We start from the raw sequence: 25122 nt of genomic DNA on the forward strand, positions 1-25122 counted from the left end.
ATTTATTAGGGACGTTTAAAAATAATCATGTGGTAGGCCTGTGTGTCCCAGTTTATTAGACGGGGGTCGCCCTGCCGATGGAAATGGGTTCAAACAATAAAAACACGCCTTTCTTTGTTAAACAGAAGATAAGTTGGGTCATGTTTAAACTTTTTATGTTTCAAAATCACATGGAAAAGGCCGACTGTAGATGTTGGTTCTTTTTAAATGCTAAATAGTCTACTCTCCTCCATCTGGGATTAATTAGAGCTATCAGGTTATGTGTTGGGGTACACCTGCAGACATAAATCTTGTTTTAACACGAACAATTACGTTTAATTAGTTGCTCATTCATGATAACGGGTTTTTTTTTATCTGCTTGTCCAGTGGCTTTTATTCTGCATATTAAAATGAAACCACCTCTTTTCTTTCAGATTTCCTGAACCTGAGGAGAAAATACCACAGATACCACTGCCCACACAGACGCTGCATGCCCCTCCACTCCAGAGTACCTTTCCCCTAAGGTGAGACATGTGCACACATAGGCTTACATGTGTTTCTGGGTAAAAAATAGGTTATGAGTCGGGGGGGGTGACATAAGGAACAAAAAGCAGGTTGCCGAGCCGGCAGGTGGCAGTTAAGTAGGTGTGTGTGATTAGTGGCAGAGGTGTGTATTCACGCAGAACAGGAGTGCAGACATAAATCTCACTAACGATGAAGAAGAAGGCTTTGGTGCCATGGAGAGAGAGGGGGGGAGTTCCAGCTTAAATATTGACGCCAGTTCATGGAAGATTAATCTGTTTTTGTCCTGCGCTGAACTCTTATTAGCAGGATACTAATTGATGTTTTTCCATTACAGATTGAAGCACAAGAATGAGGGAGATCTGAGGAAAGAGAAAATATGAATGACGCAACTGCAGTGCACGGCCAACAGATGGATCCCAGGACCAAGACATGATTTGTGAAGTGGAGAAAAACTATGGGACACCATAAAAATGCCACTAAATGACTATCATGTGTATGTAGCTGTAAAGGAGCTACAAGAAACTGTCTGCATTCACAACAAAATGAAAAACATGCAGTGTTTTGGCTTCCTGGAGGCCACAGATCTGGGTTCGTGTACAGCTGCGAGCACCATCCCTCCCTCTTTATCCTCTCAGGCCAAGAAGGGAAAAAAAGGGAAAAGGAGCTGCATCAACATCTGCCATCAACACTTGACTTAAAAGCTACGGACCAAAGAGCTGGAAACATCTTAGTGACTGCAGCTACGATGAGCAGCATCCACATAGCATTCCTCTAAAGTGTTTATAATGCATGTATGCACTTCAAATGTTTATTGAACTTTTTAATAAAAAATGTATCGATGTACTGGTTTGTTTCTCCTTTCTACAATCAACTATAGTGTCCAAATAAATGTAGCTTCTTTGGGGATAGATGTATGTATCATGTAAATTTGGGCTACTTTTAGTTCAAACAAACAACTTTAAATGAGTAACTTAAAATCAAACAGGGCTCCAAGGAGAAGCCGCATGGGAAAGGAGTCGTAAAAGCAACGCTCCCCTGCGGAGTTAACGGACGCCACAGCATAAAGAAATCACAATGGGGAGCAAACACCGCTGGCTCGCATGACGACCTCGATATTTCGTTAACGTGGATTCCCGTGACTGTTGAAATTTAACACAGAGAAACAAAGCGAGGCGGGAAGACACATTCACACCGAGCTAATGTTGACAGTGGCGGTGTTTCTATTGTTGGGGCTTTTTCCTTGAGCTATCTCATTACATTATACAAAGTAAACACAAAACAGTTGTCACTTACTTGTGTTTCCTTGACACCCTGAAAAGACTTATATGAAACAAGACAAAAACATGAGATTATTAGGGATTTATTGGAAACCAATCACAAATACAACCTCAATGATTCAAAAAATAGAAAAAACTACAACCAAATAAAGCTTATACATACAGTCAGACAAATAAAAAAGCACTTACGGACATTTCGCAGCGCAAGTCGACCTCTGTCTCTCTCTTGTTTGACCCTGATAACACCCCCCTCCTCTATCTCCTCCTCTTTCAGCTCCTCCTAAGTGCAAATGATCTCTAAAACAATTTTACCTCTTCTGTTTTTCTCACAGAAACACAAGCGGCAGCAAAACGTGGGTCACTGAGGGTCATAACACAGTGATAAAAACCCCTCACCTCTGATCTGTGACCCATGACTCCCCTCCTCCTCCTCCTCCCATCTCCCCTCTTAAACTGCCCTCCACTTACAGCTCACCTCCTCCTGCGTTATCTCTCCATCCCGGCTTCAAGTCTGTGCGCACAGGTGCTCGTGTGCTTGCTTTTAGTCTTTTTATCCAGTGTTTTGGAAGCTTCAGTCCTCTCTTTCAAACCAACAGATCACCTCTTCTTCTTTGTGGTGGGGTTGTGAGAGTGGCCGCTGGAAGGAGGAGGAGGATTAGGAGGACGGGCTGTGGTCAGTGCTGAGCGGTGAGGTTGAGCAGCCTTTTGCTCAGCAAGGTGTTGTGCTGTTTCAGGTACTCTATCAAGTCGGCCTGCTTCTCCACAACCTCCTCCAGACTGGAGCACTCTCTGTGGAACAAACAGAAGCACACGATAGGTAACAAAGCTGGCTTCATCTGTCTCTTTCAGGATGAGGCAGGCGATATTCTACATCTTACAATATTTTAATTATCCACAAACGTGAAAATAACCAATTACTGCCTGTGGAAAACCTTTTTGTTTGTTGGTCCTCGTCCAAAAACTGACACTGTTGCAGGCCTATGAAGACTATTCATTCCTCACACACCATTCTGCTGTTGTTAATCTGACTAGAGCAGAAAATCTGTGCTTGAAAATAGTCCCAGTTGATTTATGATTCAAAAAAGCTGTAGAAATTAACCAGTTAGTTTTTTGAAGACTTAATCAATTGCCAACTGTTTTTGTGTAGCAATTTAACAGTTGAGTAATGTTTTTAAGAAAGTAGAACCATAAATTATTAAATTCTAGCTCCATAAAAGTGGATATTTCCTGATTTTCTTACTATAAATGTAAACCGAATATCTTTGGGTTGCGATCAAAGTCAGACATTTGAAATTATATTGTTATAAGTTTCATAATTTACGAGACAAACTGTAATTATGCTGCCGATTTTAACACAGCTTGGCAAGCTAACAATTTTTGTAAACAGATAGAAAAACAACACAACACAATGAGAACAGTTGTTCATCTATAAAACCTAATGTTATGCTGATGGGAATACGTGTCTGTTCATACAACAGTGGCTCAGAAATCACCTCTCTCTCTACAAACACAATCCAATTTTCCCAGTAATGCAAGAACTTTTCTGCCCTCAGATTTAGTGATTCTCTCCAAGTCACCATATCTGTCCTGTCAGTCTCTGTTGGTTCGGACTGTAACCATTTTGGTGTGACCGTTTTTTAGCTGGCTGCTAATATAATCTTTAATAAGTATTTATCCTGCATCGAACAGTGAGCAGCTGTTGCCCAGATACATTGTTGGGAAATGACAGCAAATATGTTTTGTATTGCCCGTGTTTCCTCCTGCCAGTATGGCCGATTATCTGGACAAAATATGTGAAAAAGGGTCTGCCAGCTGTCCTCCACTTGTGACCTACTTGGCAAGCAGTTTGCTTGTGCAAAATATTGGGTATGGACTAAATCCTATTTGCTCAAAAGCTGTACGTATACACATTTTTGGTAGATATGAGTAGTCTGCATGGATCAAAGAGGAACATTTAAAGGAGGCAGACTTATTAATGATTGTTGTGAGGACTTTTTTCCCCATTTGCCCATAAAAATAGGAGAAAATGAATGCTAGATAAAAGAATGAATGAAGGACACATTACTGAGGTAGATCTTACACGAGATGAAAATCCTCAACTACTTAAAACAGTACAAATCAAAGTATTCACAGTTTATTGAAATAATTAACTTTTGAATAAGAGATGGTAATTAAATAGCAAAATTATAATTCAAGAACTGGGATCAAGAACCAGACTGTAACTTGATGTTGTGAAGCTTTTATGTTACGTTCATTTTGCAGAGCTCCAGGTCTCGGGAGTGTGCGAGTGAAATCTGTGTACCTGAAGCCGGTCTCAGTCGGACTGCTCGTGACACTGAAGTTGCGTGAATGCTCCTCTTGGCTCACGTCTGGAGCAGCTCGCTCTCTGTTGAACTGCATCACCTTCACTAAAACACAAAAATCAAACCAGCGTTTTAGCTTGCTCATAAAAGACACACAGGCATCATAGCGCAGTGAGAGCTGCAAACATTAACCACTCAGGTGAGAAACAGCACACACTTGTTTTTTTACTGTTTTCCATCCCTCTCCCTCTCCTAAACACACACAAGCTGTTATATCCTGCACTTAGCCCTTATGGGCTGCCATATCCTGCACTCAAACCTCTAATTCTCACACCCTAAACATACACCTTTACACAAGGGGCGGGGTTAGCAGCGAGGTGTGGCTGTGGAGTATCCAGAAGCCGGAAGAGGAGCCAGGGCCTAAAATACGGGAGATGAGGGAGCTGTTTGGATCAAGATAAGGCCAAGGTGTGTGGGGTTAGCCGGGCGAGTGTGTGAAGAAGGGCAGAGGGAGGAGCTGGCTCAGTATTGATAAGACTCGAGTGCCATTAGCCAGAGGAAATTGTCAGGGAGGTTCTAAAGAGCGCTATCTTTACTTTGCTACAGTGCAGCATCTCTGCATCCACACTCACACACAATCTAAAGAAATACTGCACATTCCTGCATAATGAGGCCCTAAATCTGTGTGTGTGTGTGTGTGTGTGTGTGTGTGTGTGTGTATGTGTGTATGTGTGTGTGTGTGTGTGTAAATACAGCAATAGTAGGCAAGTATGTGAGAGAAAGAAAGACATTCCTGAAAGGCAGAGAAAATAAGTCATAGAAATGACAAGGCAGAAAAGTACATTTAAATAAATACAGAGTAAAATGTTTTGTCTTTTCATACATGTATATAAAAATATATAAATGAATATTATCTCTAAATAAAAAGAAACTTGACAAATGTTTTGCATGTTGAAATCGCAATATGGGCTACTAAAATTTTAAAATCGCAGCATTTTTTAAGGGTGAAATGTGTGTTAAAATACGATTTTAATATAAATATCGTGTGGCAGAGACGCTCCGGCCTACACATCACACACAGACGAGGAGTATCAAATATCTTCGCTTGGTACAGATCCCTGCAAAAGTCACACCTTATTAAAAAAAATCTAAAATTATCATTCCCTTCAATATTGCAAATCATACTGAAATCAAATATAAGTCAAAATAATTGTAATTACATATTTTTTTAAATCGTTCAGCCCTACTCTGATGGTAGTGTTTATCGCTCATATCCACAGCGGCTTAGTTTAAAGAATAATATAAGCTGGGAAGTTCTGTATTGCAGCCTGCAGGAAGTTATATATAAACAACACAAAGTAATGATTATTTAATTACGCATTTAGAATACATCATAAGATTTCCTTACAATCTCAACCACCATTGATATTAGTGCAGACTGTAGCTTACAACCTCAGTAAGAAACAAGCATTAACAGAAGGAACAAACACAAAAAGAGGCTGCGTCAACATTTTTTTTGATTTTCATGTAAGGAAAAAAGGAAGGAGGAGGAAGGAACAAATGCATACCTTTTTAATATTGTGTTATCAAAGACAATGTTAATTTTATTAGGGTGCAGTCAGGAAAACTGACATTTTTATCATTTTGAGAGATGGTAGAGGTTTATTGTTGATCAGATGATGTTACACTAGATTTATTTTTGGTGGAATTTTGTGTGAAATAGTTTATGTGATAGATTGGTGTCTTGTAATAATCCTGAAGTTAAACTCTACTTAATTAGAAGTACAATACAATTTAGGTTGATATAAATACTGCCTTACACTGTTCATGCATAAATAACTCTTATTTTGTATTTAACTTTATTCTATTTAATTCTGACACTCATATTTAAATCACCAGAGATCCACATCTCAGCATTTCTTATTTCTTATTTTATTGTATATATAATGCACATACATTTTTCTTACTTCTATTTGTATGCCATATATTTCTCCATGCTTCTGTCTGTATCTGAGCAACTGTAACGTCCAAATTTCCCACTGGGAGTAAATGAAGTATGTCTGATTGTGATATGGATCAGGATTTACTGTTTCTTTTTCTGTGTCTTGCTCCCTTATAGATATGTCATCAGGTTTATTAGTATGTGCAACGAGTTTCTAGCTGTTGAAAGGCTGATTAGGGTTGATTTAGGGTTTGTCTGTTTGTCTGTGATTGTAGTTATTAGTGTTTTTTTCATGTTTATAGTTGTGACTGTTTTGTTAAGCTTTTGTTTTAAAATTAAAAACCCCTCTTAATGATTGTTGTACCCTGATGTTTTGACGTAAACAACTCGTTAAGATGCGTCACAGAGTGATTCTTCTTTTATTCCTAACAAACATGTAAATACCCCGAGTTAGTGGACGTACATAAAGGGCTGTTATAACTGTTATTATGGTGAAGTCAGTTGGGATATTCAGGAAGTCAAGGGTTCACACAGCTTTTTTAAAGACAAGTTCAAGCACTTTTTGAGCACATTCAGAAAACCTTGTTAGAAATAAATACAACTGCAAAAATAAAGTACTATTTTTAACCTCCAAAACACAATTTTAAATGAGGTATTTTCCTACTTTCACGACTCTGTAGGAAACCTGGAAGTCCTTCCAGTCTGAGCAGTTCTGTGTATTACAGCAGGGGGTACAACTGCACAGAGATACATGGACGGATGGATGGATGGATGACGGCAGCAGTGTAAAGAAGGTGGCGCATTTCACACGTCCTTGTTAGAGACTCTCACACGGCCGCACAGACAGTGCTCAGACCCGGTCTGCACACATCTGAGAAGCTTAGATCACCCATTAAGAGGTGCACATTTCCAGGTGATAACGGTGGAGCTGCAGAGGTGCTAACAGCTAATGGTAACACATGTAGTGCTCACAGGCTTAACCTGCAAGTGTCAGCTTCAAAGAAGTGGAGGGAAATGGATCGCAGGGAGCCTGCGGAGACTGAACAGTGGCACAAGACGAAGGAGAAGAGTTGTGTGATCGCCGTCTAGTAAGAGTGCAGGACATTAAAAGAGTTTAAATCAGCATGCAGGGCTACGATTTACTGAAAAGTAAACCCTGCTCTTGACTCTGCAGGAGATGGAGATGTGGGAAAAGGTTCAAAGACTTGCTTCAAGGAGAAACATGAGAGGAAAAGGCGCATCAGCTGTGTTCAACAATGAGGAACACACATTTAAAATTGTCATAAAATATACAACTAGGGAGAAAATATAGAGACCACTGCAAAAATATGTTTTTTCTCTGGTTCTTCTATTTATAAGGTTGTGTTTGTGTAAACAACATTTCGATGGGGTTCAGATCTGGATTGGGCTGGCTATGACAAGTAGACCCTGATCACACCTGGTATTAACATGTGGTTTTGGTGATCAAATCACACCTGAACACACCCAGGATGGACTGAAGACGCATTCAGATCCGATCACTCAGGCCACATACGGAGGTGGTCTAGGAAGGGTTTATCTACGTATGTCTGGTAGTGTAACGCACATGCATCCTGGGCAACGTTAAGCACCGGCTGCTCTCCCCATATCCACGCTTTCTCTGCTGTGTCTCTTAAAAATCGTATTCGTATTTATTTCTCATGTCACTCCAAGCATGTGTAAAAGGCTTATGCATTATAGCAGAGTGTGCATGGAAACACAGACAGATCGTGTCTGTATTTATTCAGTAAGGAGAGGAGCGAGAGATGCTGACTTAAGGAAAATTTGGTGTGGTCTCTTTTGCAGAACTTGTCATGTAATTGAGTTTTTTTTGTTATACTTTTGTAAGGGATCTGAACTTCCTCCACCAGTGCTTACAGTAGTTGAATAGTTGGGGCCTGGTATTCATGTTCTGTCATACAGTTCATGAGATTTGTGTGTGACGCCATGGTTTAGTAGGTATCTGTATCAGTGTGTGTTAACAGTGTGCCCCGCAGTGCTTACACTAACTTCTGGCCTGGCAGAGGACAGAGATGTATTCTAAGTTAAGCCTTTGAAGGCCGAAGCATGGCTTTGATGTGCATGTAGCTCTATAGAGGAGAGTGTATTCATGTTAAAATGAGAGAGGCAGAAACATACAGCAAACCTCAAAGACACACACACACGGGCACACACACTCACAATGAGCATGCACTTCAAAGAGAAGTTGAACGAGGCCTTCCTGTATGGACTTCATAGCTGCAGGCATTATATCTCTCCTTCTGTGTCACCTTAAAAAAAAAGAGAAGTTTGTCCTTCCTTGTGACGTCACCTTGACTCTGCATCCGTCCAAGTGTGTGCGAGTGTGTTTGTGTTGTTAAAAAAGTTTGTGCCGCGAGGCGTCGCTCGGTTTGCATCATGCCTGACCGCACTGATCTGAGCAGGAATGCGGCGGGCGAACACAGATACCCCCACACACACACTGGATCACCCTCACTGTAAACACGGGGGACAATGTGTGTGAGTGTGTTTGGGTGGAGTGGGTCGAGGGCTTCCCTTTGGCTAGGCTAAATCCTAATGCCTCTTATCTGCTCTCCTCTCTGGTATCTCCAGCCACAATCTGCGCCCCTCAGCGGCCAAACACACCTTTAATATGGATTTCCTTTCATTACAGTTTCTTCTATATCAATATCCTCTGATACAGAATCTTTAATAGCAGTTTTCCTTTACTTACAGAGAGGGAGGCCAGTGTATTGGACTTAACCTTACAATCTGGGGAATATCCTAATATTGTCTGTAACTGTTTTTAAAGTACATCAGACTATAAATAACAGATTTGTCTAAACCTTAACTGGGCGTGATATCAGTAACATTCGCCTACGTTTCTGTGACATAAATAATAAACTAAACTATGTTTTTGTTACTTTAGTTTGACTAATTTAATTATATTTCTCTATTAAACCAGGACTACATCAGGGTTTAACTTCACCTAAAAATGTGACTCTCTCTTGGTACTTTTCTAACGAAGGCGGTGCAGACAACCGTAGGTAGTGCTCAGAAAGTACTCAGGTCTGTTACCCAGCACTTCAGAGTTTAATCTGAAGATTGACCTCCTGACCTCTCACTGTAACAGAGTCAAATGGCCAGATGGACGCCAAACAGACAACTGAGATTTTAGTGGGAGTTTCACATGGAATTCTTAAATCTATATTTCATATTTAAGAATGGGCGCAAAGATCATGATCATGATGACCCTTACTACAAAAACGAACTTAACATTTACCAACAGAGTTTAAGATTTGTTACAAATCTCACATCATAATGTTGGGGTGAGTTAAGTGCACTTCCAGAGCTACTTCAAAGAGTGTACTTTCCCTGAGAGAGTCACCACATTTTTGGAATAGCTATTTACTGTGAGTCAGTGCTATGAGCTAAATGCTAACCTCAGCATGCTAACGTTGTCTCAATGACAAGGCAAGTAGTAGTAACTTAATATGCAGCTATTCTTTTACAGAAATATGAGTAGTTTTGCAGGTATTTGGTCATAAAGCAAAGTAAATGACACACATTCGTTTTGTTACCAGATGGTGGTGCAAGACAAAAAGTCATGGGATCACTGAAGTGAAAACAATTTATGCTGAGGAAGGCTTGAATGTGTTTCGTGGGAGTCTAGCAAAGAGTTGTTGAGACATTTCACTCAAAGCCACAACTGTGAAAGCTAAAGTGTGGCATTAGAGGAAACGTCAGTGAATTAGCAAAGTCTTTGGGATGTATCCTCAGGGGAATATGAATGTCTGCACCAAGTATTGTGCCAATCGGTCCAATAGATGTAAACATACTTCACAGGATGAGGGACAACTTTGACCTGTTGGTGGTGCTAGAGGAGAAGTCAGGGGATAATCTCAGTCTTTGGGATTTAACCTCTGTGGACAGTGAATGTCTGTGCAAAACTTCAGGGCAATTCATGAAAAAGTTGACAAGATATTTCTCTTGGAAAAAATAAGAGAGGAGGAGAGAGTGGGGATGACATGCACCAAAGAGCCAAGGGTTGGAGTGGAGCATGGGGCTGACGCGGAGAGGAGCCATCGTCTACCAATTGTGCTGAACCAGCGTCCTAAAAGTTTGTTTTCATTCAATCCAAATGTTAAACTAAAAAGTAAATATGGTGCATGTGGCGTCCCCATATTTGGCAGGGCTATCCAAACAAACTGTGCAAACTATCTAACCATGTACTCCTGGCTTCTCTTCTCTTTTTTTAATGTTTGCAAGTATAAAAAATGGAAAACAAAACATTGAGAATCTTGGTGTTACAGTATGGGCAGTGTGTTGTGTTGTGTTGCAAAGTGACTGATGTTCATGGTATGTTTCTGCAGCATAAGGCTATTTCAAGAAGGCTAACACACCAGATGGCCAGTGGGAGTGCATCTAAACTTAACCACTTAGATCCTGACTTCCATGGTGGAAATAAAAGGACAATAGATAAACAGATTTAAAGGTATCCAACAAAGTTTGCATGGTGTCCAGAAGCAAAACATCAGCAGAACGACAGAGAGAGAGACAGAGAGAGAGAGAGAGTAAGGGAGGACACAGGGAGTTGAATGGATGATTGTCATGCTGTCGAGTCTGAAAAGGGCAGGGCAGGTATTGTGATGCGAATGTGCCCAGATAGAGTGGGGGTTATGTGTGTGTGTGTGTTTGTGTAATGTAATCTGCAGGGTGTGTCTCCATATACCACTACTGATAATACTTAACGTTAAATTGGCAGGAGTTTTGTCCCTCTGCAATAATATAACTCAACAAAACAATCTAGTGTGTAGGTGCTATGTGTATAGGAATATAAATGTGTCTGAGGTCTCTTATGTAGGTATGTTTTGGTCTATACTGTATTTATGTAAAGCTCTGTAAAGACTGTGGCAGCTACTTTTCATCCACTAGTATGCAATCAAACCACAGTCAAAAGCAGAGAGGTCAGAAACCATAGAGTGAAATTATCTTCTTTAATATTAAAATATTATAATTTACCTGTGTAGTAGATCAGGCATGGCACTGCCACCAGGAGCTCCAACCCCAAGACGCTGAGCAGCATGTATGTGCTCACTTCCGGTGATAACTGAGCAGCGAGAACAACCAGCACCAGAACATTACCTGCACACAAATAGACAAAAACACACACTTCCTTTAGCATTACTGCCATCTTGTGGAGAGAACTGAGCTCTACCTGTGTGAGCAAATGGATTTCCCTAGCAACATGAGTGCAGTGGTTGTACCTGCAGAGTGCACGGTGAGCGGCAGGTGCTTCAGTCCCTCCATCTGTCTGTAGAACCGCAGGTATCCTCTGCTCCTGGCCCGGGTGTGGTGGTGCTGCACACACCCGGTGAACAACAGCACCAGGGCCCATAAACCCACCTTTCCAAACACAATGACGCTGTCGCCTTTCACCTGACCCAAAACACTCGCACACACGTCCTCTTGGCCAACTTTTAACACACACAACACTGCTAAACATACTGACAACACCACGTACACAACCTGAAACAGACAAGAGAGCACTGGAAGTGAGGTGGATGTATGTACGTGAAGGAGACACATTTATGCATGAAAAAATACTAAGATAACAAATAATTATCACTATTGTGAATATAATTATTGTGGCAAAAATTTACACCAACAATAATAGCAGGACATTTTTTTCTGTGTTAGCTAATTGAGAAACCAGGTCTCACATTGACACAAATATGACTAAAATCAGATACCTGCTTGTATTGGGAAATAATCTCATGACTACTATGTCATTAAACTCAATGCATGTACGTGTGTGTATTTATCATACATGCAGTATTGACAGCAGGCCGCCGTAGGCGTGTGTCGGTACAGTCTGAAACTCTCTCCTAATGGCAGAGTGGAGGGCGTCAGCAGAGATCAGAGGTCCGTCCACCATAGAGTCTTCCTCCAGGCTTCGTGAGATATCTACTGAGGGGCCTGCGGGCTGAAACAAACAGGAAGTTAAATAGTTGGACTTATAAATAAGATATAAAATTTATACTATTTATTTTTTCTATATGTGAATATATATTTCAAATATTCTGTATCTACAATGTCACTTTAAACATCAATTTTTTCCTTCACATTAATCTTCCTATGAAGAAAAGTCTCCATCCACAGACGATCTCTTCAGTCATACAGTGTCAAGAGCCCTGAAGCACTATTTTTGATTTGACTGAGTTGATTTTTTACCTTTTTTTTTTTTTACCGTAAATTAAAAATGTATTATTTAAATTGGCCACATAACATGTACATAACTGGCAAATATTGATCCATCACACTACACTGTAAATAGCCATGTTTGAATGCATAACCACTCACTTTACGTATATCCATTCAATATTTATTTCTGTACACTATTATTGCTGACAATTTACAGAAACGGTCTACATGTATTTATATGTTGTATGTTGTTGGTCATTTCAACATTTCATTTATAGTTATAAACCGCTTTTTTTCCCACCCACTTTATGTATATTCTAGTTCTATGTGCAATTTAACCTACTATTTTTCAGGTTGACTGTCCTTGTTTTCACATGTATATGTATTTATCTCTCTCTCTCTTTCTATCGGAAAAGACTTGTCAGTTGTGAGCAAATCCCATGTATGTACGTATTTATATACTTGGCCAAAGAAGCTTATTCTGATGTTCTGGTAACAACTAACTTCCAACTAAAAACAATTCATGGACTAAGTGGATCAAAAACAGGCTTTCAGCTATTCCGTTTATGTTAAATATCTGTGTATAATGTGCTAGTGACTGGAGAAACTAAAAGACTACTATAATAAATGTACAGCCTGCACCACAGCAGCCTCACTTCAACATTTGCATTGGAAACAGTTAAAAGCAGAGCAAACACGTGATAACTGGTCACGAATGTAGGTTTCTCCATGTGTTAGAGCTATTAATAGCTAAGATCTATCTGAGATGATATTTTCCAAAAGAAAACTATGTGACTAGACAGAAACAAACTGGTTCCTGTTTGTAAATGACTGCTGTTCTAATGAGCTAGCTAACATTGCTAACTGTAAGAGAGTATTTTTTAAAGCGTAACTAATGGTTAAAATTGCAAACGGTTAAAGGCAAATAACATGTACGTACTGCATAAAGGGGGCCTCCCGATGACTCCATGTTGTTTTGATGTTCGACGTTTTAAAAAAAGAAATGACAGAAAAACAACAAACCATAAGCTCACATGATATAAAAGGGGCGGGCAGGCAGGTGTTCGTACTTCCGGTTCCTCTTTTTTATGGTGCCGACGTTCTCTGTTAAACTTTGGTTCCGAGCACAATTAATCTGGCATTGACTGTTTTTTGCGAATTACAATCAGAAGAGAAAAATAGCAATATTACCCTAAAATTGTCAGAAACAGCTAAACAATAACTATCATTTTGAAACGCATATCTAAAAAAAAAATTAGGATGATGTTTGAAAAGTAATAAATACCCAATGGCCAGGTTGGTAATCAATGCTTTACCATGGCATGCCATGGTGCTTTAGCGTGTTTCCTATGTTCATATAGGATCGATAATACATTTAGTTTCTGCTTATATTTTACCACATAAATATTTTCCGGTAAATTAATATGCATCAAAATTAATTTGAACAAAAAAAAGTGCTTTAAACACTTTATTCAGATTGACCTGAAAGCTTTAACTACTAGTTACTTCAAACAGAAAGATTTTACATATTAAAACTTATAAAATTATGTTTGGTTAAAAATAATCCACCCAACAAAATAAGTACTTCTTGTTTCAATAATTTTAGAACATTTTAAGTTAAATATTGAACTGCTCATTCCTTTATTGTATGTTGATCTATGCTATAACATTTTTCTACACAATCATCTGTGGCTTTGTAAGTTTAGTAAGGAAACAAAACAGGCATCATCCCATTTAAAATATTTTATTGATAAACATACACTTGCTATAAAATACAATGAACCGAGCGCTCTATTCCTCTAAGTGATGAAGCCGCTGTCAGGTGTCCAGGTAGAGGCAAAGACACACAAGGAGAGAGACGTTCAGCTCAGACTCTGGGGAGGCAACACTTGTGATAGAGGCAAACAAGAAGAGATTGGAGGACATTGTGAACTGTCATAATATGGGGGAATAATTAACAGGGAAGCAGCAAATCACTTTGTGTCATTGGTTTAGCCCACAGAAAGGGGTGGAAGAGAGAACAGCAGGTGATTAGGAGAGGCTGATCCATTTACAATGTTTTTTGCTGGTATGGAACTGTGCTTCAAGTCAAATCACTCATTGCATTCATACCTAACATGCATAAATTCATAGACACACAAACACACACACTCACACAATGTGCCGGGACCCAGAGGTCCGTGTGGGTGTGAAATTCTCCTGCACATACACTAGCCCTCGCATTCATTACATAAGGCACTGATTCGGTCGCAGTCAGTCTATGAGAATAAACAATGGCTAAAACATCCTAAAGGGAAAATATTTAAAATCCAAAGAACAAGTATAATAATTAAAAACATGCAATCTCATTCCTGTAAATCGATTATAAAGTAAAAGCGTATGTAAGTTAGCCAGATGCCCAAAAAATTCCAAAATATCAGGATGATGTACAACATACAAGAGGAAGGTTAAACTCAGCTGTTGCAGATAACAACCTACATCAAACTCACACTACTCCATCTGAGCAATACTCACAATAACTTATACATGTTCTTTCATGCAAAACTGTAAACACAAAACACAAACTGAGTGAGAAGGTTTGATGATGAGTAAGGCATTATAATGGTCAAGCTACTTCAGGTTATCCAACCCAAACCACTTCCTGTCACACCCGGAGAGTGGAGTCATGTGATCAGTGCAGAAGCAGGGGTTAATGATCAAGATTTTCAGACTGATGTGTTGAGCTATGTAGCGTAACATGTTAAGCAGATCCTTAGTTAAGTGTCTTGACTGTGCTAAGTTTGAATGTGCAAAGGCTTAAACACACTGATTTGTTGATAAAATCCATGCTACACATATTTAAAAGAAGTGTATACATGTGTACAGTTAATAAGCACACACAGTTCTGTATGTGCACGTGTTGTTGCTCCAGTCTCAGTCCACACGTCGGTCCAGTTTCACTCAATAATATCCATAAAGCTGTTTGTGCATTTCAGGAAAAATACGATGCTTCCAAAGCTCCGAGGAGACTCGGAGGGTCTTCCAGCGCATTCTAGAATGTCCAGTCAATGTCCCAGGATTCTTCCCCGCTCAATCACTGATGTCGAGAGTGGGGGCTCCAGTTCAAACGCAGGTGATCATAGTGTGGTGGGCTGACCTCTGCCTGCAAAAACACATGGAACTGTGTTAAAGACTTTCCCAAAGCTTATAGTAACACTGCGTTGAGGATGTTTGTCTAATCTTATTCTTGTTGGAGGGAGTTTGTTAAACAGATGAAATAAGGACATTAGCAAGTTTTTTGTTGTTGTTTCCTAAGAAGAAATTTTCCGAAAGTATCTGTGAGGAACTTTGATTTTGTGCTGATTTTGGCGTCCTCTGTGAATAAAGCAGTACGTCGTATTTCAGAAGATATAGAAGAAGACATACTTTTTAATTAATTGATGGGAAATTAATTTTTTTTGCTCAGTTAGTAAGAACATGCTATACACACATAGACCCGAAAAACACACACATACACAAACAGAACCCTAATGGAGAGATGTCAGAGTGAGGGGCTGCACATGGACATCGCCCCGAGCAGTGGGGGATTCGGTTCCTTGCTCAAGGACACCTCGACATAGCCCAGGAAAGAAACTGGCACCTCTCCAGCTACCAGCCCCAGTTCCATGGTTGGTCCGTCCCTACAGACTGAGCTACCGTCTACCCTTTCTTTGCTAACTTTGGACATGGCATGGAAAATGTAAACAAAGGCTCTTTTGGTCTGCATGCTGTAAATCGCTGCATTGGAATCCCACCAGGTGGCAGTGATGACTAGCATTACAATTAGAAACTAATCATCATCTAGCTAATAATTGTTTGTTTTTTAGGCCAGATAGAGGCATCAGTGTCAAATGGATTCTGTTTTGTAACCTGTATAAGAATTCTCAGAATATTTGTATGTATAACTTTCTTTCTGTCTTTGGTCTGTGTGCATGTGTTCTCACCCCGTGATGCAATGTAGCACTCATGACAGCTCAGCAGGCCATTACGAATCCGTACATCAGTCCCTGCAGTGGCATCACCCAGCTGCCCCTTACACACTCCACACTGAGGGAGAGAGATAACAATTAAAAATTTTATGGATCTTATCACTAATTATGACTTCATAATAGGAATATAAAGCATAAAGGTCTCTTATGAAAGTGTATTTGTGCACTAGAACAATATAGTACCTTAAAACACTGTATGTGGAAAAACAGCCCCAGTGTATCGATGATCATTGCCGCTCCTTTTCCCAGCGGTTGAGAACAACCAGAACATAGTCTCTTCCCACTAACACACCTACACACACACGCAGGCAGCAGGGAAAACAGACATTACAGCATCCTCACTCCATTAAACAGTGCAGCAATTCTGTGGTCCTCTAGTGTGTGCTAGCATTGTTACCTGCTGGGTGATGGAGGATGAGGCGTTGAAGGGGAGGGCTGCTGTTTGTTTGTTACAGCATCTTGTGATTCAGACCTGTGGTAAACAACAAAAACAAAGAAAGAAAATAAACTCAGGTTATGACAGTTTATACATAAGAAAAGTCTGTGGTGGAATAAACTAAATGTGCTTTCAAAGGTCAAAATGAAATTAATTACTCAATGCTTTAAACAGTGACTCAGAAATCATTAGCAAATGGTCACCATGTGGACATACATTTTTCAGCCATTTGTTCTCCATTAAAATCTTGGCATTCAATTCAATGAGACGTATGGCTAACACATTATAATAAGGGCTCAAACACATGCTTCAATAATCCTTGCCACAAGATGATTTAATGCATGAATTAAAGCAGAAGATTACTGTTGCTCACCATCTGCTAATAATTAAGACACTATGACTTTATATGATTAGTTAACAATTAATTCTTCATCACTTAATTTATCACGGAATAAAAAATTCTTTGAGGAAACCCAGCCTTACTACCATCACAACAAGACGAGGTCAAAACCTCGTATGTGGCTGACCGCATCAGGTCAGTGTGCGCTTCTGTGGGCAATGTGTTACAAGGACTGTCCTTATGAAGCCGATGGCAACGTGTCTGAAAGCAGGTGCGCGCTGCAGACAGAGGTTAGGAGAGCGGACGAGCAGCCTCGCCTACACCCCGAACAAAGTAGCCAGAGCCATGTAGACAGAGAGTCGCGTCAGTGGAGGTCCAATATGCTCCATGAGCCGCCATTGCGATGCCGCAACTCTCTCTGTCTCTACGGCTCTGAAAGTACCGTCACTCACTGTTTGCTTCAGTTAAAATTAAGACTTTAAATTTCAGCAGATCATCCAAACAGTTAATGAATGATGAGGACACAGCATCTAATGATTTCTTTTCATAATCGCTTCAACTTAAACAGTCTGACTGAAGCAGACAGCGGTGATCGCCCCTTTTTGAGAAGAAGCATCAAATGACGCATTAAACGCTCCTTTTTCTGTGAGCGTGAACAGAGCCTGAAGCAGAAAGCCTGAGTGACACAGAGAAAGTTCACAACCACCTCTGTGATACCTGTTATCTCCAACCGGGTTACACAGTTACAGGAATAATTGCTTGTATTTTGACAGACAGATTAGACGCACAGTGGGGGAAAATATGCATTTTGAATGTCCGATAGCCCACCACTAACTTTTTAGTCCAGTCTCGTCTCGTTAACAAAAACAAAACATCAGTGTCGTCAGAGTTTCTATTATCAACAATATTCATTATTTTCTTTAACAAAAGTAACACTGATTGACAGGGGAACAGTGTTTAAATAAATCTACCTGGGTTGTCGTAAATTAAAATTAAAATAAAATAATAAAAGATGGCAGAGAGAACAAAATTCATATACATTCATGACAGAAATGCACAAAGCTTGCTTGAACACATCAACACGCTGGCATACCTTTTAACAACATGTGGCTGGTTCAGCTCAGGGTTGCGGTCCAGGGAGGCCGTCTTCCACAGTTCCAGTTTCTTTGGAGGTTCACCGTCACATGCTGATTCTATAAAAATACATCAAACTTTTATCACCCGGAGAATTATATACGGTTGAACTGAGATTGTTGTAACCTTCTGTAAATCAAAAAGAATTTCTGCGTGCATCTCACCCTGGAAAAAATGCAGCTTTGACGCGTGCTGATCCTCGTTCCCTGCGGAGATTCTTTGGCCGTTTAGCTGGGGGGGAACATTATTTGCTTTTGTCTCGTTGCTTTCTGGAGCTGATGGAATCGTCCCTGTCTGGTCCGGCTGCTGGTTCAACAAGCCGGTGGGATTGAGGGGTGTCACCGTCTCCTCAAGGATCTTTCTCTCCTATAAAAATAAAGACGTGATATTTAAAACACACACAATCAGTGAATAATGTTTCTGATTTCATGTGTTTGTTATTATGTGTGTGTGATCCGACCTCTTCATTATGTTTCCTCTCCTCCTCCTCCACCTCGAGCTGCGCTTTCTCCCACTCCTTCTTCAGCTTCGCCTGTTCTTTCTCGTATTGCTCCTGCAGAGGAATATTGTACATGTTAAATACTGTGTGCACAAAAACACACATATAAAAGACACATGCATATATACGCACACAAATATATATATATATATATATACACACATCCAGAACATCCTGTACCTTTGGTTTTCTGCCTAACACTTGGAGCCATGCACATACACACCATTCCACCAGTGTACCTGTAAGAGGCGCTCCTGTTCTTGTTGCCACCTTTCCAGGCGTTTACGCTCCTCATTGGGGTCCCAGACCCAGTGATTAACACGTTTAGCCAAGTTCAACATGGGGGTCTCAATCTACCCAGACCCCACAGACAATCACACACACACACGTATACAGACCCAGGGACAGAAAGAGAGGAAAGGTGAGAGGACAAGTCTGACTACAGCGACTACTGGAGACGAAGGGTCAGGACAGGGTCAAATTCAAGAATGAAGGAGAAACAGAGAAAAAGGAGCTGGAGCTGCCGGGGGATACTCACAGACACACTGCTCTCCTCAAGTCCCTCTGCGGCAGAGAAAGACACACATAGAAGTTTACATCTGCTGAAAGAAACAACACAGACTATCTAAAGTATACTCTTTATAATTTAGAGTTGTACCTGTGACGGTGGGAGAATAGTCTTGCGTGCTGCTTGGTGACGTAGCTGGCTGAGCCATTATTTCCTCCGCTGGTATCCCAGATAGCACCGCAGCACCATTGACCTGAAAGTCAATTATTCAACTAAATGAATAAAACATTATCTTCTGTTTTGTCTCTATTCATAAATATTTATGAAAATTAAAGGACCTTGCCGCTGTCTTTGAATGTTGTTTCCAATTTGGCGAAAATCACATTTACTTAAATCTTTGCAGTCTCAAAATGTAGCGCAGTATTGTTGATTTGTGTTTTTCCTTCTGGCAGTCGCTGGCTTCAGTTCATGTAAATGCAATATTTAAATCAACCTGAGGAGACTTGTTTTACATTGACAATCCCTCATGGTGAACAGCCGAGGAGTGTCTCTGAGGGAATTTAAGGTTCATTCACAGAGCAAGTGTTTTAATGCTCTTTTTTTGTTTCTCTAAACTATAGGAGGAAAAAACTACAACATAAAGTTGTGTGTAGCACCGAATGTACTTCTGTCTTTCTTTTAATTGTTTTTAATGTCTTACTGATGTTTTATACTTTAATGTTTTTGCACTGCAGAACTGAGTACAACATAAATTTCCCTCCAGGCACATTAAAGTAATTTATATTGTTTTCTCTCGCCCTAATATTTGTGTTCCCACTTTGTGGTAATAAAGATAAAGATGATCTCTTGGGGGATTAACTTGTTGTTGTTAGTGTACTCAAGAGCCTTATAGACCACAGTCAGCTGCTGAACTGCAACCTTTTAATAGAGCAGTAACTAAATTCACAACACCAGTATTAAAACAGCACCTGTGCTTGCTTTTTGCTTTTGTTGCACTAAAGTCACTAATCGTCCCTACTGAAAAATATTTCCATGATAATGCTTCATTAACATCCTCATCCTTAAACGTCACTTGGAAGCAATCTTGTCAGAGTAAGTTAGCTTCTCCAAAAGAGACAACAAAGAAAAGAAGCCAAAAGGACAGATTATGAGAATATTGTTCTCCTCAAATAATCATCTAAAGCTAATTTAACCCAGCCGTTACAAATATGCACGAACAGAAGATGTGGCGAGGAGTCTGACAAGCTCAAAAATATGTGTTTTCTTTCAGGATAGACTGACTCTTTAACAAGTTTTGCATTACTTATTAATCAAAGGAACTCCTAGAAAAACACAAGGGGACATTTAGGTACAGTAGGTAGGAAGAAACACCAAGGAATCAAAGGGTTTTCCTCACATCATTTTAAGGACGTCCTCATAGTGATTTTTTGGAACACACATTTTTCTAGTGATTCTAATTTTAGGGCAATAGTAGCCTAAGTGGTATTATGCAACCAGGCCTAATATAGTGCAGGTAGATTTTCATAGTATATTGATAGACACTGAAACACTTGGCTGTCTAAACTCAATAGATGCATACCACACGGAATATTACCTGTCCATTGCTTTTGATTTCCGGCTCAAGAGGCTCCACAACAGTCTGCGTGAGCTCCGTCACAATAGTTGTCGTGATGATACAGTTTCGCCCTCCAATGAGGGAGCTCATGGCAGAGGGTGAGGACGTGGTTGTTTTCTCTGTTTGAAGGGGTGGTGACTGTGGAGGTGGTGTCTGCGGAGGAGGCGTCTGCAGAGGAGGCGCCTTCTCCACTACCTCCTGATTGGTCGCAGTCTGCTCGGAGGGAACTTCTTTTTCTGTCTGTTTGGGGGGAACGTCTTTGATCTCCTGTGGCGAGTGTGCAGCAGAGGTAGGTGGAGTGGGTGCAGATAAATCCTCTGTCGTCTCTCCGTTCACTCGCACCAACCCGTCCATCTGAGTGGGACACATGGAGAAGTCAGGAATGCATAGACAACATTACTCTATTTAATATTAAGTGCAAGTCTCATAAATCTTGGATGCCTTTTTTATGTCTGCAGCCTGTTCAAAAAAATTTGAACTTGGGGGGTTGCGCAGCTTTTGCCCCCGCTAAACCTGTGCAAATGCATCTCTGTGCTCCGGTGCTGTTTACATGTATTTAAATGAGTCATTATGCAAACATTTGGGGTAAATTTGGCCCCTTTCTATGCAAATGAGCCTCGTGGCAAAAAACACAGAATTCACAAACGGCAGCGTTAACAGCAGCGCACAGTGAGAGTGGAAATATTACCACCTGCAGAGAGTTGGTGGTAACTGTGGCGTAGTGTTAAAGGGGCTGTCACGCTCAGAATTTCCACTGATCATGACGACAATTCCAATCTATTTGTCTGTAAAAACAACCTGATAATAATATTGTCATTATTATTAACACCTGTCGAGTCTGGACTTTAGTTGAGATACGTCAGCGTGGAGCTCAGTTGAGTGGAGGTGCTGACAGCTTCACAATTAGATGCAATACAAGACCAAGCTGCACGGATCTGCGAAACTTTATGGGCGTGTATGTGCTCGAATATCATCAGTGCAATTTGCTTTGTGAATTGGACGTTGAGACGGAGCAGATAGCGGGTGCAAATGATGGTTCTATTAGCGGCTGCAATTCATTCTGAATTTCCCCCTTAGTCTGGTTCTAGCTTCTGTCGACTCTTTGACTTGTTATTTTACTTTTTTTTTCTCCATAATTAGATTTTGTTTAAATTAAATGTTCCCTCTTATATTTTTGTTCAAAGGGCTCTTTTTCAGATCTTAGGTTTAAGGTTGATTTATCCATAAAAAGATGGAGTACACACACACACTGATTATAGAAGACTGGACAAATAAAATGACTCATGGCTCATGAGTAAAAAACAGATATAAGGAGAGAGAAAGGTCGACTTCATCAGCATCAACAGGAATACAAATATGTGGGAACAATTATGTAAGTATTAAGAGCACACATAGAGAAAGTGGATCACGAGTTCAGGCTTGAATAGAGATATTATTAACACAACTTCTTGTTCAGTAAGATAAAAATTCATCTTTTGGAGAAGCAGAAGAATGATTTCTGCTTTTAGAGAGAAGCTGATACTTGCTGCCAAACACTGAGCTTGAAATATTATCCACCACCCTTCAGACTGCACACAGAGAACTAAAAACAGCTTCAGTGTCACTGGGTAAGAAATATAAACTTCTGGTATGAATGTCACTGAGCTCTCACCTTGACAGGTTTGTGTCCGGCCTGTGTGGTCTTGGGTTGGCAGTAGGGTTTGGCTGCCAGAAGGGCAACAGGTCTGGGGGGTACTGATGGAGGAGATGGGAGCGTGTGTACAGGCTGTTTGGTGTGAGGCTGCACTTGTGCGATCTGAGGTGGAGCGTGTTTGGTTTGCAGCTTTGCATCTCCTGCAATAGCTTCTTTCTGATGTGTGCTTTGAGACTCTGCAGGTTTTGCCTGAGGTTCATTGAGTTTTAGTGACTGAGGTGGCACAGGTTCTGGGTTTGTGACCGGGGTGGGGGGACTGCCTGGTGTAGGGGTGCTGGAGGAGACAGAATCAGATGTCTCTTGTTGTGAATTTGTCTCTGCCTCTGTCTCATCTGGCTTTGTGCGACTCTGGTCCGTAATAACAGCCGGCTCTGGTTCGTGCGGCAGAGATTCAGATGTTTCAGTGTCACTAACAGGGGGTGTTTTGTGCTCCTTGTCCGCGTGAACGAGGTCCTGTTTGGGTTTTGTAGTGGACCTGGGCAGTTTTAAGCTGTCCAGTGTTGCATCACTGATTGTAAAGCGAAGAGCGTAGCGCTGTAAAACCATGGCGGCCTCCTCTGGAGTCGCCGCATTCCTGTAGGCTTCGCACAACTCTGCCTCTCTGCGCTCCCTGGAAGAGAAAAATAAGCAGGGAGACAATAAGCATCAGGCGCCAAGAAGTGTGTTTATGTTGCTTTTTTTACATTATGTTTTTGACAGAGATCAAGGAAGTTCATTCTCCTTATAAAGGCCATGTGCATCACTAAAACATCATCCTTACTTCTCCTCCACGATCTCCTTGTAGGTCTTAATACTTTTCCTCTTGTTGCAGTCGCTTCCCTCCCCCTTCATCCTTTTCTCCATCCTCTTCCTCTCCTCCTCTTTCTTGATCAGTTCCTGTGACGCACTGCGACGGCGATTCTTCCATTTAGCCAAGTCCTGTCAAAGATTCAAAATGATCAAATAATGTCAATAATTCAGGATATTATTCAGTATATGTTCCCTTATATGATTTAAAAGGACTCTTACTTCTATCTATTATAATGTCATTAGTCTCTTACGTCTCTCCAGTGGTCGTCTTCTTCCATGTTGTTGAACTGTTCGTGCATGCGCTCATATCGTGATTGGCTCAGAGGCGGTAAGTGTCCACCTTCTTCCTCGTTAAGGATGTCACCCATGCTCACACTCCTACAGCGGACAAGAGAGAATAATCTTTTATAAATGACGGCATCTCTTGATCAAACATGTTGTCAAATGTTGCTCTGGGAAATAGGCAATATCCTTGTTTACTTTGGCATCTTCAGTGAATATTTCCACATGATATTCACACATACATTGTAAAATAAATAAAGAATAAAAAACACATTATTGAAAAGGAACAGTGAGGAAAAATCTGCCCCATTTTCAAAATGCAAAGATGACGTAAACAAAAATCTCTGCTCGTTAAAACCTTTTTTTTTTTTTACATGATATGAACACAAAGCAAGACATACTCACACACAACCAGTAAAGTCCACTGAACTCGAACAATACATAATAATTCTTGTTATTTTTTATAAGAAGAAGGTGGATTTTTATTGGTTGTGTACTGTAAGTGTTGCCCAACAACTCCGCACAGTAACTAAAATATGTTATGTGTTATCATATAAGCATCAAAAGGAAATTAAACAAGCAAAGAAAACCAAATTATTCTGGCAAGCCAAAGACGAACATTTCACTTTAGACTGTTGTCTTTATTAGGGAGTGTATTTTAAAGTGGTAATCTCGAAGATCTCAGTTTCGTTCTCTTTAGCGGCACCTATGGTGATGAACGGTAATTGCGGGAGCACACTTCCCAGATATCCAGACAGTGTTGCATGTGTGACGTCCACGGTTGGCTCCGGTTGTAACTCTTGATTTTCCTCGCTGACGGTCGCTTTCCTTTATAGACTGTTTGCTTCATCTGAGCGTCGAATTTGTTTCTTTTTCTTTGGATTTTCACTTATTTTTGAAGTTGTATCTGTAGTCATCCATCTTTTCTTTGTTTGTTCAGCCATAGTAGATTACTGTTTACTCGCAACACTTGCAGAGACCGGAAAAGCAGCCACTTAGCTCCGCCTACCCTCTCTGACAGACCAACCACTGCTGGCTGATGGAAAACGCGTCACTAACTGGGCGCTGCTTGTGATTTTTTTCCGTGAAAGTCGCCACAGACACCCAGTCTGTAATACTGCAGATGCCATAGGCTTTCATCAGTGGGCCAGAGGCTCAATCACCATTGTGTTACCTCATTCATCGATTTACATGAAAATCTTCGAGATTATCACTTTAATGACAATTTTTAGAAATTAAACAGAATCAAATTTAAAGTAAAAAAAAAAAGAAGAAAGATGACAGTTAAAAAGCTTGATGTTAGTACAGAGTATGGGCTCAAAGATGCACAGTAATGAGCATTATGTTATAGTGTCTCATGTAAATTCTTTTACAGTATGCCTGAAATCCAACGTGCACAGTGTTGTATATGTTGGCATCATGCAGAAATGTATCCAGGTTAACGCACAAAGACTTACTCAGTGTCCTCAGACATAAAAGCAACTCGCCGGCTCATCCTAAAACAATAACAGAATAAAGTGAATGAAGGGAAAGAGCAGGCGGGGGATGAATATGCAGCAGCATGTTATGCTTTGATGCCAATGTCACACTTC

At 40.5% G+C, this 25122-nt stretch overlaps 2 protein-coding genes across 3 annotated transcripts in view; both read right to left on the reverse strand.

The window, feature by feature from the left end:
- Positions 1–1886: 1886 nt before the first annotated feature.
- tmem192 (transmembrane protein 192) lies at positions 1887–13288 on the reverse strand. Its single transcript, XM_069666502.1, has 6 exons — positions 13168–13288; positions 11854–12009; positions 11291–11552; positions 11046–11168; positions 4084–4189; positions 1887–2570 (listed from the first exon to the last, which is right to left on the reverse strand). The coding sequence occupies exons 1-6, from the start codon at positions 13195–13197 to the stop codon at positions 2456–2458; spliced, it is 792 nt and encodes a 263-aa protein (XP_069522603.1). The 5' UTR covers positions 13198–13288; the 3' UTR covers positions 1887–2455.
- A 667-nt stretch (positions 13289–13955) lies between these two features.
- Positions 13956–25122, reverse strand: part of LOC138594568 (LIM and calponin homology domains-containing protein 1-like) — a 30590-nt gene continuing 19423 nt past the window's right edge. The window contains exons 9-23 of one of the 2 annotated variants that reach the window (XM_069665703.1): positions 24988–25026; positions 23500–23626; positions 23220–23377; positions 22418–23069; positions 20746–21120; positions 19302–19404; positions 19182–19207; positions 18883–18996; positions 18605–18697; positions 18309–18510; positions 18104–18203; positions 16632–16706; positions 16418–16526; positions 16190–16292; positions 13956–15369 (exon numbers count right to left, since the gene is read on the reverse strand). In XM_069665703.1, the coding sequence (XP_069521804.1) occupies positions 15344–15369; positions 16190–16292; positions 16418–16526; positions 16632–16706; positions 18104–18203; positions 18309–18510; positions 18605–18697; positions 18883–18996; positions 19182–19207; positions 19302–19404; positions 20746–21120; positions 22418–23069; positions 23220–23377; positions 23500–23626; positions 24988–25026 (2302 nt within the window). In that variant the 3' untranslated portion in view covers positions 13956–15343. The remainder of the gene's footprint in view (positions 15370–16189; positions 16293–16417; positions 16527–16631; positions 16707–18103; positions 18204–18308; positions 18511–18604; positions 18698–18882; positions 18997–19181; positions 19208–19301; positions 19405–20745; positions 21121–22417; positions 23070–23219; positions 23378–23499; positions 23627–24987; positions 25027–25122) is intronic. The other variant, XM_069665704.1, reaches the window with a different exon arrangement.

This window comes from Semicossyphus pulcher, unplaced genomic scaffold (genome assembly GCF_022749685.1).
Source record: "Semicossyphus pulcher isolate SPU_LCO1_2020_fin unplaced genomic scaffold, fSemPul1.0.p SCAF_17, whole genome shotgun sequence".
Lineage (NCBI taxonomy): Eukaryota > Metazoa > Chordata > Actinopteri > Labriformes > Labridae > Semicossyphus > Semicossyphus pulcher.

Bases quoted from the DNA above. Each gene is read 5' to 3' on its own strand.
- tmem192 (XM_069666502.1), bottom strand. From the start codon at position 13,197: ATGGAGTCATCGGGAGGCCCCCTTTATGCA. The intron at 4,190-11,045 runs GTAAATTATAAT...TTTGTGTTTTAG, and splicing joins ATGCCTGATCTACTACACAG to TGAAGGTGATGCAGTTCAAC. The intron at 2,571-4,083 runs GTACACAGATTT...TTTGTTCCACAG, and splicing joins CCGACTGAGACCGGCTTCAG to AGAGTGCTCCAGTCTGGAGG.